The following is a 20010-nucleotide window of genomic DNA, read 5'->3' as shown; positions in this document are numbered from 1 at the left end:
ATGGAGGCCACATGAAGAACTGATCTCAGAACTGCAGACAGCAGCAGACTAGAAGTCACAGAATGCTTGGATCTTGGCCTCAGCTCTTTTGCTCAGCTCACTCCTTCCTGGGATTACTCAGTGGCTGAGAAAATGTGGGCTAGAGTGAATGTTTCACTAGTACACAGGGGCCACATTTCAGGGTCTGCAGCTAGGGAATCTGGGAAGCCTGCTCTCTAACTGCTCAGCTATTCATAGGGACGCCCAGTGGTGGCATTTTATCTTGGAGGCCGGATGTCAATAACTGCAGCCAAGAGCACGGCATGTGCCCCATGCTTGGAGAAGAAGCTGGATGTTGCAAAATGAGAAAGCATTTGCTTCTCAGGGTCTCTGGAGATAACCTTGGTTACATAAGTACCAACCAGTTACTACACTAGGTGTCTTCAAACAAGCCAGGGGATGGGACCAGAAAGTAGTCATATAGGAGATGGACACTTGGCATATTCAGGGAGGAAAGGAAAAGTGATCTGAGAAGGTACAGGTGGTGGGCACACCTAACCCAAGGTCTCTGGACACTCAGCTGAGTTCAAAGGTTAAGAAGCACAGGTGTAACTGTGACTGAATCATGGGATCATTTTGAGAGACAGGCCTCACCTTCATGTTCTGGGGGAAAGGCTTTCATTTTCTGCAAGATAGGATGGAACTTCAACACTAATGCCAAACCAGAGGGAAGACAAGAAGTTTAGCTGTACTCTGTGTAGGGAGGAATATAGAACCTCTGACCACAGGCAAAGACTGCCTTATTCTGGACACTTCCAGACCTTGAACTCCAAAGATGGACACAGGTGAGGTAACTTGAACAGGAGTAGGTGAGATCTCCTGGCAGAAGATGGGAGCTCTCAAGAAATGTGATGTGAGTGAACTTACTTCTGGATACTGAACAAACAGTTCTCTGCAGATAGGGTAGGTTTTTCTCAAGAACACTATTATAATCATTTTATTTCTGGTGCACAAAAAATAAAATTAGGGTTGGCTATCTAAAACATGGATACATATTCTATGGAGTTATTTTCTAGGACAGAACTGTTTATGATATATAATTTGTTTCCTGAAAATCTGAATATGACAGCTATAATGAGACTCAGTATTCCTACATGGAGGCTGTATCCTCACAGACTGTGGTTTTTCATCCATCAGAGACTTTTGATGTGATTTTAAAATTTGGAAGTGGGTGGCTTTAAGTAACGTCCCCCAAGGTTGTTTTTGGTTTGGTTTTGTTTTTTTAATTTCTGCCAGCCCATTCCCTCAGATATTCTGGTTTCCATTTTAGTAACTATAGTTCCACAGGGAAATCTGCCAAGCTGCCAGGGAAAGCATCCCTAAGCAGCAGAGAGTAGAGAACCTCCTCTCCCAGGCAGCATTAACTGTGTCAGACTGCCCTGCATATCTCACTTAGAGCACATCACTTAAGTACAGGTACAGAGATGGGTGCAGCTAGCCCAGCCTACTCACGAGTGTATTTTGAGAAGAAAAAGGAGGTCAAGGGGTCCAGCATGTGTAGTACTTGGTAGTAGGGAAGTCTGAGTCCTTGCACTACTACACTCAGCAGAAAGAAAATCTAGAGATGAACAAAGGTTTTAAGCAGTGATTTGGAATGAGGAAGAGTTATCAAGTTCACATTTACTCTCATTATGGAAACCTGAAGTAATTTTGGATAGAACAACAGTCTTATCTTTATGCTAAATCAATTAAGAGTGTAGGCTATCGATTAAAGAAATGGAGCTACAGTTCATACATAAATAAAGGGTATATTAGAAAACTCAGAGGTATATCTACTAGTATTTAGTGTCAAAATTCAAATTAAGGGTAGAAGAGTTATAAGTTCAGAACATAGAAAACTATCCATGAATAACTCCTATTTTTAAGTCTAACAGCGATTGAGAATGAAATGAGCAAAGTAAGCTCTGTGAAATCACAACTTTTGGGCAGCATGACTGAGTGACTTATCAAGTAACACTGCAGGTCAGTGACAATGTTCCTATGATGTCAGACATTTAAGCATCACATAGGCATCAACTTCTCACTTCAAATATGAAGAAAAGAGGATACATCTTGACAAGACTTGAAATGGGCTCTCATCTTCCTTTATAAATCGCCCTGTGCTTTAAGTCAACTGTGGATCACATTGCTTGTAAAATGAGTCTGCCACTGTCTTTCTCTGTGTGACACAAAGTCTAATCACTCATAAAATACTAACTCATATTCCACAATCTTAAAGGGGCACTAACACAGTAGCTTAAGTCCTGAGGACTGGCAGGAAGGAATTATTCCTAATGAATGTACCCTTCCTTAGCTTTGTCTGATGAGCTCACTTTCCAGTATAAACATTATTTAATGTTTTAAGAATCATGGAATACATCGCAATGCACATCAGCTCTTCAGAAGGTGGGGGAGACTCCCTTAACAGAAAATTGGACATGACAAGCGAGAGGCAGGCATTTGCTCATTCATCTCTGCCTGACCACCAGAACCTAGTGTTTTACCTGGTGTATAAACACCTCAGAGAATGCTGAATGGCGGAGCTGATTAGATGGCCCACGAGTTAGAACATTTATGTCTTCAAACTCTCACTTATCTTCTTTGGCTCTCACACATTTTAAACAGTTACCCGCCTTCTTTTTGGGAAATGTCCCTCCATAACTTTGTATTCTCAGTACAGCTGGATAACCTCATCCCACTCAGAAATAGGCCAGACCCCATTGGGCTGCACATTTGGGGGCGAGCTCTTCCAGTCCCATGTCTTGACAGGAATCGTCCAGGTCTTACCATAGTTGGCTTCAATGTAGTCAACTGTTTCACAGGGCACATGGACTTTCATGTCTACAAACTCGGTCCAGCACAGTGTGAACTTGGGAAACAGGTACCTACAGGAAAACAAGGACAAGCAGGAGCATCAGGCCATGTACCTCAACTTCCAGGCCTTCCTAGTGAAGGACAGCCCTTTCCTGTCAAGTAGATTTACTCTTTATCTGCTCAGCACCCCTTTCTCCTTTTTGGGGTTTACACCCTGGTCTTCCTCTTCTATTCTGCGTCCATCTGAAGGAGAGCTAATACCATCCATAAGCTCTAGAGAGGAGAAAAAAATGCAAACCAACCAATCTAAACCTAACCCAGGTCTGGTTAGTAAATTACAGAGAACGATTGCTTCAGAGATGGGAACACACCAAAATTAGGCAAAATCAAAGTCAGCCCTGGGACTGTGTTGAGAAACCTGAAGAAATAGGTGTCACAACAATGTTTCCACAATATGGGCGAAATGGTCATTTTCTTTTCTTGTACAATCTGGTGTTCCAAGACATATGGATTGATTCCTCCAGCATCCCCTAGGTTTTTCCTCTGCTCTATATGCAATAATGTACTTTCTACCTCTCTCTCTTCTTAAATTCTAAAGAATATTTGTTAACCTCTTGAAGGGGAAGGAATGAGGATCAGGAGTTTAAGTAGAGCTTCAGTCATACAGTGAATTCTGGGGCAGTCTAGTCTACTAAGACTCTGTCTCAAAAAATAAAATATTGAAATAGATCCTTACATAAACTCTATAACAAAGGAAAGTAAAAAGCAGCAGGCCTGTTTACAGTTACATAGCTCTATATTCTGTGTTGGATTCTCAATGAGAAATTTTTTTCATCATAACTCGGACGAACTTTCAGTATTTAATGAGGAAATGGCAGTAATAGGGATCAAAAGTTTAATATACTAGAGAATTACAGAGAGAGTAGATAACTGGGGAAAAGGGATCTGATTGTATTTGATTAACATGTTTTACCACCAAATGAACCCAAGAATGGATTTTGCTCCTGAATATCTTGTTTTACCAAGAAGCAAACATGAAACCACACATGAAAGTGTATCTGAATATTCTAAAAAAGCCAACAAGTCCGCTACAAAAGGCAGTGGGTACTGGCAGTTAGTGGACAGTCCCAGCTGGCATCTATGGAAAGACAGCCACAGAAAACCTCATAGCTGAGACACAAACAAGACACTGCTTAGACCAACCATTTGCTGGTCCCAGTTTTGCACTGCACACTCATGTCCACAGAATGACTTATTTTGTCATGAGAAATAGCCATCCTTTATCAGCCTCCACCCCCACAATCACCTGCTGGTCAGCAGAATGTCTACCTGCCCCATACTATCATGAACCAGAATTGAGGCAGACACCTTGATCTTCCTAGTAACAGCAACCAGGAAGCATCTGCCTTAATATTAGTCTTTAGTCTCATCAAAGAGCTGAGAGCGAAAAACAACAGCTTCAGGATACACGTGGTAGAATACTACAGGCTACAAAAGAATGCTTGGAACAGTGAAGGAGAATCTAAGAGCAAATCCCAAACACTTAAACTAGAGAAACAATGTGAAAATGATACAAAAACAATACAACTCAGCCGGGTGCTGGTGGTGCACGCCTTTAATCCCAGCACTCGGGAGGCAGAGGCAGGCGGATCTCTGTGAGTTCGAGGCCAGCCTGGGCTACCAAGTGAGTTCCAGGAAAGGTGCAAAGCTACACGGAGAAACCCTGTCTTGAAAAACAAAACAAAACAAAACAAAAAAAAAAAAATGCAACTCTGATGTTCCTAACCAAATCCCTAGATCTTTGTGACTCTTATTTCTCTACTCATTTTCAATCTGTTCTACAGAAAAGTATCTTGGCTTCCCAGGAGAACAGGAAAGATAATCACAAAACATGATAAGTAATTGTAAAGTCAGACCATGCAGAGGAAGGAGGCAGCAAGTCACACACAACAGCACATGCTTGGACTTTGCCTGGATTACCAGTAAATAATGACTGATACTAAATCTCTCAGAGTTGCCTGGATTAAAAGCTATGATTCAATCTGGCAGAACAGTCTGTACTTTAAAGCCTTGGGAAGAGATCCAAAATCTGAACAGATTTAAATTTAGAGCAAGGCACCCTAAATTAGGATACAAATTTAAGAGATCTTACTATGGTAAAAAATTCTCCCATCTGTTTTCTTACTTGGACCACTTCATTTCATGCCACTTTTGCTAAAACAGCAGTTACAACACTTGCTAGCTTGAACAGTGAACTAGAGTAGGATAGTTTTATTTTCTTCCCCAAATTTGAGAGCCAATAAAGCCACTTTGGGGTGGTTAGAATAATTTTGTCAGCATAGTTGTACAATCTTTGAACATAATTGCTAAATGAGAAGTATTCCCAGCACTCTAGAACAGGGTGTCTCCTGATGCTAAGTAGAAAAGGCTAAGTGAGACAGTGGCCATCAACTACGACCGACCTGACCTTTCCAAATCTAAGTCTGCACCAAACACTGCAGTCCCAGGAGCACAGCCGAAGAACCCCCGAATTCCTCATAAACAGTTTATTCCCATTAGCACCTCACTTTTCCTGAACCTCCCATTTTATCTGATATTCCAGGGCCTAAACAGTAGCATCCCGTTTAATAGCAGTCAACACAGGCTGCTGCTTCTGATTAATGGAAAAGCTTGTGAATTTCACCATTAGACATGAAGCTCCCTCAAGGTTTTCATTATCTTCCCTTCATCAAATCAAGGAAATCCCATATCGCTTTTAATTCAGTTTCCTAGAAGATCTTTGCTGATGGGGACTTATGTTTTTATGTCATCAACTCAATCACCTCGTCCCTCCCTCCTGTGGCAGCACTGGAGATGGAAAAGGAGGCTGTGCACAGGGAAGTACTCCCTTCACTGCCTTAGGTAGAATCAGACTATGCACATGCCTTATGAAACTATTCTTTAGCATGTTTCCACCTGTGTTCACTGTGCCATTTCCCTCTTAAAAATATGCTGGGGCACTCCATGTGCAGGCTTGCTGAGTCCATGCAGTGAGTGACTCAGCTGCTCTCTTCCTGGTTTAGAAACAGCCTCTGTCCCCTGCAGGTAACTTATGTGTGTAGGTATGATGGACAGTTTACTCTTTGTAAACCATGTGGGTCTTGGTAACTCCTGGAAGGGGAAAGAAAGGAAAAGGCTTTCTGGTTATTAGTGCAGTTTCTTGACTGGGTGTAGGCTATCTGTATCTTCCTGAGTTGATTTTTGTTTATATTTTTCTACATTTTTGCCATTTCACAACCTACTGCAATTGCTATACTGGGTGATCTAAGATCACCCACAGTAGTTTGTTTTTATCATCAGTCCAACACAGTGAGAAGTATAAAGGGTCATACATCTTGGGTTTGGGGAATAAATATTATTTTTATTTATTTCATTTCCCCTATATATCTTGATCAATCATGCTAAAGGTCTGTTAGTTGCACAAATTTGATAATCATTTGTTTATTTATGTATTTATTTTGGTTTCTTTATGTAGCCCTGGCTGTCCTAGAACTAGCTCTGTAGACCAGGCTGGCCTAGATAAAATTAATTTTTAAACAAACCAGCATGTGGAATTGATCTTTTATACTATTTATTGTTTTATTAATTTCTTTTGACTTGTTTCCTTCAATTCCTCAGGACACCTCATTGATTATTTATACTTATCTTCCTGTGAATCTTTTAGTTGTACAAGTATTAAAAAATATTTATCTTTAACTGTATGTGTCTGTATGGATGTATATGCATGCATGTGTGGGTGGCCGCAGAATCTAGAAGGGGTCAGATCCCTGATGATGAAGTTATAGGTGATTGTGAGTCACCCAACCGGGTGCTGGGAACTGAACTCAAGTCCTTCTTTGGAAGAGCAGCAAGTACCCTTAACCACCAGGCATGTCTCCAGACCTCAGTTTTAGGAGTATTTTTTTCAAGGCAAGGCTATGTGTACATTTATAATTACTTCTTTATAGCCTGTAAGTTTCAGTATGTTGTACATACATTATCTCAGTGCAAAGTATATTGTATTTTCTACTATAATTTCCCTTTTGATTCATTATAATAGAGAATATTTTAAAGTTTCCACAGTTTTAATGAGAATTTTTAAATTGGCTTCTTTTTTGTCTCTTTCCTTTCCATGTCTCTCTGTGTGTGTGTGTGTGTGTGTGTGTGTGTGTGTGTGTGTGTGTGTGTGTGTGGTGTGTCTGAACTCTGGTCTTCTTGATTGCATGGTAAGTGCCTTAACCACTAGACAATCTCCCTAGTATCCATTCTGGCTTCTTTATTATGTCTCTGTGATGTGAATCTTAAACTTTCTTAGCCTTTCTGTATTTGTACAGGTCATTATTTACATCTCACTCCTGGGAATGACTTAATTATATGTGACATTTAAAGATGACAGTTTTTAGAAGACACTGATGCATCATCTTCTGGCCTGTGTGACTGCTAAGGCACACCTGGTGCTCTTTTATTAAGCCTCAAATTTTCAATCTTCCTGACTTAGCTTCGTAAGTGCTGGGATTACAGACAGGATCTACTATAATCAGTTACTAATCCTTTTTGTTTGTTTCATATTTCATTCTCATATTAATATACATAATAATGGGCCTCATTATGACATTTTCATTGTCAAATTTATGTATGTTTAACAATCTTGCTCTTACACACTCATCTAAGAATTAGACTCAATTCTTGAAAAACCAAAGTTACAGTATACTGCCTAGTATCTTTTTTAAAATTATCAGCTGAGCTGTGGTGGTGCACAACTTTAATCTCAGCACTTGAGAAGCAGAGAAAGGTTGATCTCCAGGTTCGAGGCCATCTTGGTCTACATAGTGAGTTCCAGGGCAGCCAGGGCTACATAGAGAAATCCTATCTCAAAAAACAAAACAACAACAAGAACAACAAAAACACCAACAAAAAAAACTGAACCTAAATTTAGTAATTTAGGTAATGTAAATATCTGATATACACGATGACCTTAGGGGACCCCTGTCAAAGGGCTGTCCCACCTCCATAGGGGTTGTCACCCACAGGTTGAGAACCACTGACTAGCTATCTGGAGATTCAATTAAGGAGACCTATGATATAATCGGTATGTTATAAAATATGAAAGTGTAAGTAGAGCAGGGAATGAGATCATTTTAGAAAAGCCAATGCTTCAAATATACTCACTTAAAAAAATGACTCAATCTGCCTTTTAGCTTTGCAGCTGTAAGAACTGAGAGACACGTGTGTTTCCTGAGAGCTGTAACCATGGGAGCAGAGCATCAGTCTCTGAAGCTGGGAGTCCACCAGGGACAACCCCACCCCTAAGTCTAACTTGGTGAGGGGCAGAATGACTGGAAGTAACCAGAATGACTCATCTTTATTGTTCCAATTGTCCAAAGATGCTGGGCTGGATCAAATCATTCTCTGAGTGTCACCTGTCATCGTCACTAAACGGTAGAGAGCTGACTCAGTGTCAGGTAGCACTCAGGTCTCACTCAGCCTGCCAGTTTATCAAGACTGACTTTATCCAGGCCTAACAGATTTCCTGGAGCCACTATCCTAAAATCATACTTGAATCAGGTTTAGATATATAGTGGTTCTTAACCTTTCTAATCCTGTGACCCTTTAATACAGTTCTCAGTGCTGTGCTGACCCCAACCATGAAATTAATTTCATTGCTACTTCACACTTGAAATTTTGCTACTGTTATGAATCGTAATGTAAATATCTGATATTCACGATGACCTTAGGGGACCTTGTCAAAGGGCTGTCTCACCTCCATAGGAGTTGTCACCCAAGGGTTGAGAACCACTGATATAGAGGATTCACCTAGTGCTTAACTAATATTTAAAATGATATAATCTAAAGCACTGTAATATTTCATAGCTAAATTTTGAAGTGTAATTACATGTAGGGGAAGATACATGTCTGGTAAGACTAAAGAGCCTATGGATTTGAAATAGTTGCCAGTTAATAACTCTGATAACCTCTCATCAGTAGCTGATTCTATTTTATAATAGATATCTTTTATTAATGAGAAGCCATAGCAGGGAAAAAAGACTCAAAGGAACGATCAAGTTTCACAATGACCATAATTACAATGTGAAATTCAGACACCTAACAGTAGCAATTACTGCTGGTAACTATCAATAAAAATTTAATAACTAGGAGGGGACTGGACCTGCCTGGACTTAGTCTACCAGGTTGATCCCAGTCCGCGGGGGAGGCTTTGCCCTGGAGGAGGTGGAAATGGGGGTTGGGCTGGGGGAAAGTGAGGGGGGTGGGAGGGGGGAGAACAAGGGAATCCGTGGCTGATATGTAGAACTGAATTGTATTGCAAAATAAATAAATAAATAAATAAATAAATAAATAAATAAATAAATAAATAAAAAACTTTGAGATGACAATCTGGCAGCATATATCATAACTGTGTTAATTTATTTCTCCATCCATATTCATTAATAAATAAGACACTGAGTGAGCATGAGGCTTAGCTCCAGGGATACTACATAATAAATGGGACATAACTGCTTAATAGATATTAAATTTCTTTGTACGATATGTAACATGATCTTATTTCTTTGTGCTTTATTTTTTAACTAATGTATATTAGTTAATGTATATATTAACACAGTATATGCATACAGCATGCACTAATCACATTTAGGCTCCCTTTCATACCTTTTGTGTATAATAATCACTATTCCACATTTATGACATTTATTTCTTTAGGTTAGAAATGTTATTTATTCCTAAAAGGTTAATTTAGATTATTTTCTAACAGTTTCAGTGTTTACTTCAACTTAAAATCATGTCAGGGTTAGTTCTACTGCCACATAACTTCATCAGTTACAAGCAGATGCAAACAAATCTGCTTTTGTACAAAAAAAAAAAAAAAACCCAAGAACATTATTGTTTTTAATGAAATTAATTGAAGCACAGTAGGTGGTTTAAGACTCACAGGGAATCAGTAGCTCAAAAAATAATGGAAACAGGTTTTCACAATGCCAGTCATCAGCAGTATATTTAAAGGTCAGAAGTCATCTTCATACATATTATTTCTATAGTATCACTTAAGTCACTAGTAATGACTTAAGAAACAAGTAATCCTCCTTTATAGTCCTAGAATATGGACTATCATATTCTAGACAATGTCAAAAACTAAAGGCACTCCAAAAGTGGATAAATGTGCAAGAAGTCATATTTGCTCATTAAATATTTTCGTATTAAATGTAAGCTATTGTATATTCTGTTTATTAAATAAGTTATTATATTTTGTTTGTCAGTAAAATGGAGAAACAGGTGAAGAATAACTGCCTCAAAAGTTAAGTTGGAAAACTTTAAAATTAAAAATAAATTGGGATAATCAGAAAAGCAATTAAATAAACCTATCATTAGACTCTCTCCATATTCCTCCCAAGGCTACCTAACCAACTCTGCTATTTTAAGCCATGTTCCTTGTTGTGTTTTGACAAGAACCTCAACTAAATATTGTACACAGTTCTGTAATTTTGTTTTTTGCTTACAGAATATGCTATATCTATTTTATGGGCAAGATTATGATCACAATGAGAGCAGAAACTAAAATACATTTGTACCAGTATTCTTAGTATAGAGCAAAAATAAAGTAATAACTAAAAAATGAAATGAAGTAATAAATCACATAGAGTTACATTGGATTGGAGTGTAGTCTACAAAGGATGAGTCAAAATTCCTTGAAGATCTATCCAAAGAGCAAAGACATTACAAGGACCCAATACTACTAACCAAATAAATAAAAGATCACCTGTTATGGGACATTTGATCACAGTGTCAACTCCGAGTTTGTGTTAATAAAACCTTGGGTCAAGAGATGAAACCAGCAACTAGTTGACAGGAAGTAGCCATAGAGACCTAGAGGGAGTCTGGAAAACCGACAGAGACACACACAGGAAGTAGTAGGTAGGGATTTTGAGTCTGGTGGTCTTTTTGGCTGGGGACAGCAGAAGGGAAGTTCTCTTGGTGGGTCGCTGGCTAAGGAGGAAGGTCAGCTGGTTGCTTCTCAGCCTCTCTGAGCTAGCAAGTTTTCACCCCAGTATCTGACTCCTGAGTCTTTATTTGTAAAATAGATCTACAGAGACTTAGTTCGGCAGAGGTGGGTCCAGAAGGATGCATAAGTCCTGCTGGACCGCAGCCTGAGCAGCAGGGCAGTGATTGTGGAACCAGTCAGTAGCTGAAGCAGCAGCAGATTCAGGTGCAGCTGCTGTGCCTATACTTAAAACAATTCCCTTGGGGAGATAGCAGTAGCTGTATTACCTCAACAGTGTTTTCATAAAGGGAGGATTAAGAGTATGAGAGTGAGCTTGGTGACACCGACAGTATACAGAAAAGTGGGCTCTTACTGGAAAGTAGGGAGAAGGTCTGTGAAATGCCATTTTCTAAGGACCACACAGTCATGGCAAAGGTGAACTCAGAGCAGACATAAAATCAAAAAACTACTATAAAATTTAAAAAAATCCTCACACTAGTTTCAAGTTTCAGGTCCTCCCTTTTATAGATGGCCGTGTAATCAATCCTGTATTTCCTTAAAGTGAATGGTGTTGACAACGGCATATGGCTGGGGAGTCTTCCAAAGAAATGGCTCCACACAGCCTTCCCCTGTTCTTTTCTCTGCCTCTAAGGTCACAGCAACAGGAGACAAAATCTGGGATGCACACCATCTGTCCAGACTGTTCCCTCACTGCTCATTTCTCCTGTTCCTCAGAGAACTTCACCTTTGGCCAACACTGCTACTAGAAAAGGGCAATGGGAGGAAACCAAAGTTGTCTCTACCACAAATGTGGCAGAAGAAATGAACGCTGCTTGTGAGGACTGTTTTTAGATCACACTCTGAGAAGAAAAATTCACCTTTGATAGGAAATTTAAGACAAAAGACTGATACTTTCACAGGACTTCTCAAAACACAGATGTAGCAACTTCATACAGAGCTGATTAGATAGCATCTAAATATCTCATAAGACTATGAAAGGCTTCTTTGTTGAAAATCGTATGTTCATAGGTGTGCGGATTAATGTCAGGGTATTCAGATCGGTTCCACTGGTCCACATGTCCATACCAAGCTGTTTTTAATTACTGTAGCTCTATAGTAGAGCTTGAAGTCAGGGTTTGTGATGCCTCCAGAGGTTGTTTTATTATACAGGATTCTTTTGGCAATCCTGGGCTTTTTGTTTTTCCATATGAAGTTGAGTATTGTTCTTCCCAGGTCTGTAAAGAATTGTGTTGGGATTTTGATGGGGATTGCACTGAATCTGTAGATTGATTTTGGTAAGATTGCCATTTTTACTATGTTAATCCTACCTATCCACGAGCGTGAGAGATCTTTCCATTTTCTGACATCTTCTTCAATTTCTTTCTTCTGGGACTTAAAGTTCTTGTCATATAGGTCCTTCGCTTGTTTAGTTAGAGTTACCCCATGGTATTTTATATCATTTGTGGCTATTGTAATGGGTGATATATCTCTGATTTCTTTCTCAACCCATTTGTCATTTGTATATAGGAGGGCGACTGATTTTTTTGGAGTTAATCTTGTATCCTGCTACATTGCTGAAGGTGTTTATAAGCTCTATGAGTTCCTAGATCGAATTTTTTGGGTCACTTATGTATACTAGTGAAAGCTTGACTTCTTCCTTTCCAATTTGTATCCCCTTGATATCCTTATGTTGTCTTATTGCTCTGGCTAGAACTTCAAGTACTATATTAAATAAGTATGGGGAGAGTGGACAGCCTTGTCTTGTTCCTGATTTTAGTAGAATTGCTTTGAGTTTCTCTCCATTTACTTTGATGTTAGTTGTTGGCTTGCTCTAAATTGTCTTTATTATGTTTAGGTATGTTCCTTGTATTCCTGATCTCTCCAAGACCTTTATCATGAAGGGGTGTTGGATTTTGTCAAAGGCCTTTTCAGCATCTAGTGAGGTGATCATGTGGTTTTTTTTCTTTCAGTTTGTTTAAATGGTGTATTACATTGACAGACTTTCGTATGTTGAGCCACCCTTGCATTCCTGGGATGAAGCCTACTATACAATGGAAAAAAAAAAAAAAGCATCTTTAACAAATGGTACTGGCATAACTGGATGTCAACATGTAGAAGACTGCAAATAAATCCATATCTGTCACCATGCACAAAACTTAAGTCTAAGTGAATCAAAGACCTCAACATAAACCCAGTTTACTCTGAACCTGATAGAAGAGAAAGTAGGAAGTAATCTTGAACACATTGGCTCCAGAGATCACTTCCTAAATATAACACCAGTAGCACAGACACTGAGGGCAACAATTAATAAATGGGACCTCTTGAACCTGAGAAGCTTTTGTAGGGCAAAGGACACGGTCAACAAGACAAAACGACAGCCTACAGAATGGGAAAAGATCTTCATCAACCCCACATCTGACAGAGGGCTGATATCCAGAACATATAAAGAACTCAAGAAATTAGACATCACAATACTCAACAGTCCAATTAAAAAATGGGTTATAGAACTAAACAGAGAATTCTCAACAGAAGAAGCTCAAATGGCTGAAAGACATTTAAGGAACTGCTCACCATCCTTAGTCATCAGGGAAATGCAAATCAAAACGACTCTGGGATACCAACTTATACCCGTCAGAATAGCTAAGATCAAAAACACTGAAATCAGCTTATGTTGGAGAGGATATGGAGCAAGGGGAATACTCCTCCACTGTTGGTGGGAATGCAAACTTGTACAGCCACTTTGGAAATTAATATGGCGCTTTCTTAGAAAATTGGGATCAACTACCCTCAAGACTCAGCTATACCACTCTTGGGCATATATCCAAGGAATGCTCAATCATACCACAAGGACACATGCTCAACTATGTTCATAGCAGCATTATTTGTAATAGCCAGAACCTGGAAACAACCTAGATGCCCTTCAACTGAAAAATGGATAAATAAAATGTGGTACATATACACAATGCAGTACTACACAACAGAGAAAAACAATGACATCATGAGGTTTGCAGGCAAACGGATGGAAATAGAAAAAAATCATCCTGAGTGAGGTAACCCAGACTCCGAAAGACAAACATGGTATGTACTCACTCATAAGTAGATACTAGATGTAAAGCAAAGGATAACCAGACTGCAACTCACAACTCCAGGGAGGCTACCTAGTAAAGAGGACCCTAAGAAAGACAGAGATTGCCCAACCAAAGAAATAGATGAGATCTACATGAGCAAACGAGGGGTGGGAGGTTAATGGAGGGCAAGGGTCAGGGGAAACAGAGCTTAGGGGAACGGGAGGTCCCAGCTGGATCAGGAGCCTAGTGGGAGAACGGAGAGGGAGATACCAAGATGAATGAAGACCTGAAAAGGACTAAGCAGATGCCATAACAGGCTGCTCAGTCTTCTCTGAGAGATCCGGCCTCAATTTCAGTTTCCTGAGACTTGAGCAAGCAGTTTCTGGGAGGGCCATGAACAAAAGACATAGTCCTTGCAGTAGCTCCCTTTCTGCACGCACTCTGACTGCTCAAAGTTCAGCCAGATGTTTACTGTCTGGGGCCCCTCACCAACTTAGAGTTATGTGCAGTACGTGCTTGGCCAGCCAGCCCCCATGGTGGCTCAAGGACAAAGCCTGGGACTTGTGCTGCACTGCCCCCAAAGTGATAAATTGTAACCACCAAACAGTAAATTCAAAGGTTACATACCCTCACCCAATTAAAAGAGAACAGAGATAAAATAAACCAATCCGAGTTGCACCCGTGCAAAACTCCCCCAACCCCCCTGAAAGGCTTGTGGTTTTTGCCTTTAAAAAGCTAGCCACACAAAGAAAAAGCAAGTTCCTCCTGGCCTCACGGTTACTACGAGTGAGTGCTTTGGATTGAGCTTCCCTGCCTGCGGCTTGTAAACAGAAATAAACCTTGCTTTTTGCATTCTGTACCTAAGGTCTTTGGTGGTATCTTTGGGGTCACAATCTGGGCATAACAACCCCAGGGGAATAGGAAGAAGCAGAGTGCTGGAGAGGTCCACAGAAATCCACAAAGATACCTCCACTATAGACTGCTGGCAATGGTTGAGGGAGTGCCTGAGCTGACTTGCTCTGGTGATCAGATGGCCGAACACCCTGGCTGTCATGATGGGACTCTCATTCAGTGTCTGATGGAAGCGGATGCAGACATCCACAGCCAAGCCCCAGGTGGAGCTCCAGGAGTCCAATCAGCAAGAGAGAGAAGGGATTGTATGAGCGAGAGATGTTGAGACAATGGTTGGAGGAAGCACAGGGACAAATAGCCAAATGAGTGAAATCTCTTGAACTGTGAGACAATAGCTGAGAAGCCCCCATGGAACTGGATCAGGCCCTCTGGATAAGTGAGACAGTTGATTAGCTTCAACTGTTTGGGAGGCCCCCAGGCAGCGGAGCCAGGACCTGTCCTTGGTTCATGGGCTGGCTTTTTGGAGCCTGGGGCCTATGCTGGGACACTTTACTCAACTTCGTTGCAGAGTTAGGGGACTGGACCTGCCTCGGCTGAGTCTACCAGGTTGGACTGACTCCCCAGGGGAGACCTTGCCTTGGAGGAGGTGTGAATGGGGGGTGGATTGAGAGGGAGGGCTGGGAGTGGGAGGAGGGAAGACAGGGGAATCTGTGGTTGATATGTGAAATTGCCGGTTGTGGTGGCGCATGCCGGTAGGATTTGCTGAAGGAGGCGGAGGCTGGAGGATCACAAGTTCGAGGCCAGCCTGGGCTACACATTTTTGGAGGCATCCAGGCAGTGGGACCGGGTCCTGTGCTCATTGCATGAGTTGGCTGTTTGAAACCTGGGGTTTATACAGGGTCGTTTGGCTGGGCCTGGGAGGAGGGGACTGGACCTGCCTGGATTGAGTCTACCAGGTTAATCTCAGTCCCCACAGAATCAATTGACTCATGAGGGCTTGCTGAGAACAGGGAGCTTGTGAGGGTCTGATCTAGGCCTTCTCCACATATGTCCATGGCTGAGTAGCTTGGTGTTCTTATGGAATTCCAAATAGTGGGAGCGGGGGCTGTCTCTGACTCTTTTGCCTACTTATGAGATGCTTTTCCTCCTAGTGGGTCGTCTTATCCAGGGTCGATGTGATGGTATGTGTCTGGTCTTATTATGGCATATTATGCCATGTTTGGGTGATATCCCTGGGAGGCCTGCTCTGTTCTGAGGGGAGATAGAATGGGGATGGACCTGGGGGAAAAAGGAGGTGGAGGAGAGAATGGGGGAAGGGGAGGGAGGAGAATCTGTAGTTGGGACATAAAGTATGAAAGAATAAAGGAAAAAGGCAGCCTGAGAAGTCAAGCCATGATCAGCAAGCCAGTAAGCAGCACCCCCCATGGTCTCTGCATCAGTTCCTGCCTCCAGGTCCCTGTCCTCTTTGAGTTCCAGTGTGACGTCCTTCCATGATGGACTACAATGCACAAGTGTAAGTCAAAGAAACCCTTTCCTCTCCAACTTGTGTTTTGGTCATGGTGTTTCATCACAGCAATAGTAACCCCAACCAAGACACATATATACCCACTGATTTACCTATTTCTAAGTATATTTAAATTTTAAATTACTTTTAATTTATCTGTGTGTGTACATGTGTAGGTGGGCACAGCATGTTGTATGTGTGAGATCAGAGGACAATTTCTGGGAGGTGGTCTCTCCTTCCAGCATGTAGGTCCCCAATGATGCAGCTCAGGTTGCTAGGCTTGGCAGCAAGTGTCTCACCTGCTAAGCCATCTCACTGGCCCATCTCTCTTCCTTTGTATTTTTATTTCTATGTATCTTATAGCCAGACTGTACTCAGTGGAGTGTGTTGTCATAAAGCAAAGTAGTTTTTATAATTAATAAAAGTTTAACAAATACGTTCTAGAGTCAGAGTCAATTAGGGATGGATAGTTTGTAACTTTCAGGAAAAGGTTTGGATTACTCTCAAACCTCCAGAACAAATTTACTTTGCAATCTTCAGATAAAGACTCAGGGATCCTAGGAGGATGGATGAACCCAAGAAAACCTGCATCGTAAGTTTGCTATGGTAACTCAAGAGCTTTCATCATGACTCCTGCGGTTGACTAGCCTTGGCAGGGCCCCTCCTCTCAGACCATCCTCACAGCCAGTTCTCAGGAGAGTTTCCCAGGAAAGCTGGACTGTGGGTGAGCTGAGAGCACAGTAGCTGCTGATGGAGCCTTGGGGGACAGACTTTCCTTTCTCCTTTCTGAAATTACTCCCAAAGCCCCTTTTAATAAGTACTTCTCTGATTCATACTTAAACTTTTTTCCTGTTTTGGCCTGCGTGCCTCCATTCCACATATGGTCAGTCTCTTCATAGAAGAAAAAAATGTCAAGTTTTACATCATCTTTTCCCTGGAAGGATAGTTCCAAGCTGTCTTCCACCTGTAGGGAAAACGAAAACCTTCACAGACTGAAATAACAAAAACACATTTTCCTATTTTACATGAAGAAAAATGTTGTATATAGTGAGCATTAATTCTAAGTTGCATGCTTTTAAAACTTAAATCTCTGTCAAAGTGGGGTACTATACTAGTCTTTCTTAAATGCATATAAAATAATGATTCTTAAATGATGACAATTCATGAGTAAATGCCTCATGGTAGTTAAAACTGTCACTCTGCAGGGAAAATTGAAGTACCAATTCCAGAGCCCCTTTCGAACTAAAGGAGGAAAGGAAACTTATCCTAAAAGTAAATATCAAACTTGGTGCATGTGTCTTCAACAGCATCATATATTAATTTATGTGACCCTCAAGGAAATGAATGCTAATGTATCCATCTGTAGGCCGTGCCAGACACCAGCCTTTGGCAAGTATCTGCTCAGTGACTAAAGCTACTGCTTTGGCCTCAGAAAACACTAATTTTTTTTTTTAAAATAAATTAGAATGATTACTTCTGATGGGGAGAAATAATTTTCCAGGAATGAAAAAAATTTGGCTACTTCCCTAGGAACCAATTAAGAGCAGGATTATCACAAAGGATCATGGGATTTGTGAACAGCAATCAAACTATCTAGAGTTCTTCTCAGCCACAGCCCTTCCCCACATTAACCTCTGAGGAAGTTGCTCACGTTAGCACATGTAAGACAAGAAACTCAAGGACTTGTTAAACATGGCTTCCTATCTCTATCCCTTAGCAATCAATGGGATATTTGTGCTGATGATTATTATGACATCTAATCCTAAGTGAGCATTTAATTAGACGACTCAGAAACAAATATAACTTCAAACAGAGTAGCAGGACTCTATCTTTATATTAATTTTGTGTCATACTATTGCATAACAGAATGGCAACACATTCACTTACAAGAGCCCAAGTTCCTTCTTTCATATTATCAATAAAAGGCATATTTTCAAAATTTTCCTTAACTGGTATAGAAATGTTAAGGGATAATAGGCTTCCACAGCCCATCTTGGTTAGTGCTGGGTGATAAAACTATGTTTGACATACCTTTAATCATGTATAAGTTAGTTAAGGTAAACTTTACAACTGAGACACATTACTTATGAAATTAAGTTCATTGTCACCAACCTTCCCAAACTTGTGTTTTAGTGGAAGTCCAGCATTCTGAAATGCCAAAATAATATCAGGTTTGTAATCTTGTATAAAAATTCCTAGGTCGACATCTTTGCTATAAGGAATAATACTGCACTGCCGATACCATCCTAAAAAGGGGAGGAAGATAAAATATGTTTAAATTATATTTGGAAGATTAGTTATTATCATGAACAAACTTTATAGTAATGGCTATCATTTCATAAGGTTGTGGTTGGGGTTCTTTATTAAAATTATTTTTTAAAAGTTAAATCCCAAACTAAACCAGTTGGTTATAATAGTTACCTTGAAGAATCAATCTCCCTACTCTTTTCCCTTCTTTTTCTTTCCTCTCTCTCTCTCTCCCTCCCTCCCTCCTTCCCTCCTGCCTTCTCTTCTCCTGGCCTGAGTGCTCAGCTTCCTCAAAAGTTTGAATGAAGACAGACATGGTGGCTGACACCTTTAGGCCAGCCTGTTCTGGTCTACATAGTGAGTTTCAGAACAGCCAGGGCTACACAGTGAGATCCTGTGTAAAAAAAAAAGTTTTCATGACACATAATAATTTCTGAGTAGATCATCAGCTTTAATAATGTATTAACTGGTCCATTCACTTAAACAATTGCTGTTCAGAGTGTTTAAACATTAAAGTTTAATGATTGAGACTGCTTTATGATGTGTTAAGAATATTAATTCTCTTAATATGCTCTCCTGAGTCCATAATCTATAGCACTTTACAGCTCCCACAGCTGATAACTGATGGGTCACATAAAAGATCTTTTAAGGTATGATATGCAGAGCACACCCAATGCTATTTCTCGGTGTTTCTTTTGTATCTACATCTGGCTTAGGTACCTCAACAACGGACTGAGAAAGCTTACACCTAGATATTATTAGTAACTCCCCAGTCCTCCCTACTAGCTTCTAACCTTTCCACTCCAATAGCTTTTAAAGTAGGTAAGTGTCTAGAGTCAGCCCAGGAGGTTTGCTATTACAAAATATGATTTGGAATTATAAAAGAATTCTAATAAACAATTATGAACTATTAAAAATGAAGGGTTTGCTGGATGTTGCAGCACTCACCTCAACAATGGAGGCTGAGAAAGGTGGAACTCTGTAAGCTCAAGTCTAGCCTGGTCTACACAGACAGTTCTAGGCCAGCAGAGCTACATAGTAAGACCTTGCTTAAAATGCACTCACACACAAAACATGAAAAATTGCTGCAAGGAAAAAAAAAATGTAACGGAATTCAGCTACTATCACAAAACTACTACTTGGAAAGGTCAAGGACTTTACTGAAGGTCAAGCCATGGCTTAAGAAGTCTTGCTGATATTTTAGCTTGTATATATATATATATATATATATATATATATATATACATACTTGTGTATGTATGTATACATAGCATACAAGAAAATCATTGCAGGAATCAGCTAACATATATGTGTGTGTGTATATATATTATATATATATAATATATACTTGTGTATGTATGTATGTATACACACACACACATATATTTTAGCTGATTCCTGCAATGATTTTCTTGTATGCTATGTATGCTTCCAAGAACTCATAACAGTGTATTTTATTTTATCTGAAATACCTGTCAAGCATCCAAGGCCAAACA

The 20010-nt window shown here is 40.2% G+C and overlaps 1 protein-coding gene across 3 annotated transcripts in view; it reads right to left on the bottom strand.

Annotated features, from left to right (window-relative positions):
• Positions 1-1215: 1215 nt before the first annotated feature.
• Fktn (fukutin) overlaps positions 1216-20010 on the bottom strand; it is a 57895-nt gene continuing 39100 nt past the window's right edge. For all 3 annotated transcript variants that reach the window (XM_059254362.1, XM_059254360.1, XM_059254361.1), the window contains exons 8-10: positions 18380-18513; positions 17104-17231; positions 1216-2903 (exon numbers count right to left, since the gene is read on the bottom strand). In XM_059254362.1, the coding sequence (XP_059110345.1) occupies positions 2690-2903; positions 17104-17231; positions 18380-18513 (476 nt within the window). In that variant the 3' untranslated portion in view covers positions 1216-2689. The remainder of the gene's footprint in view (positions 2904-17103; positions 17232-18379; positions 18514-20010) is intronic.

The sequence above is a fragment of the Peromyscus eremicus genome, chromosome 2 (genome assembly GCF_949786415.1).
Source record: "Peromyscus eremicus chromosome 2, PerEre_H2_v1, whole genome shotgun sequence".
NCBI lineage: Eukaryota > Metazoa > Chordata > Mammalia > Rodentia > Cricetidae > Peromyscus > Peromyscus eremicus.
This window is presented reverse-complemented; position numbering and strand designations above follow the sequence as displayed.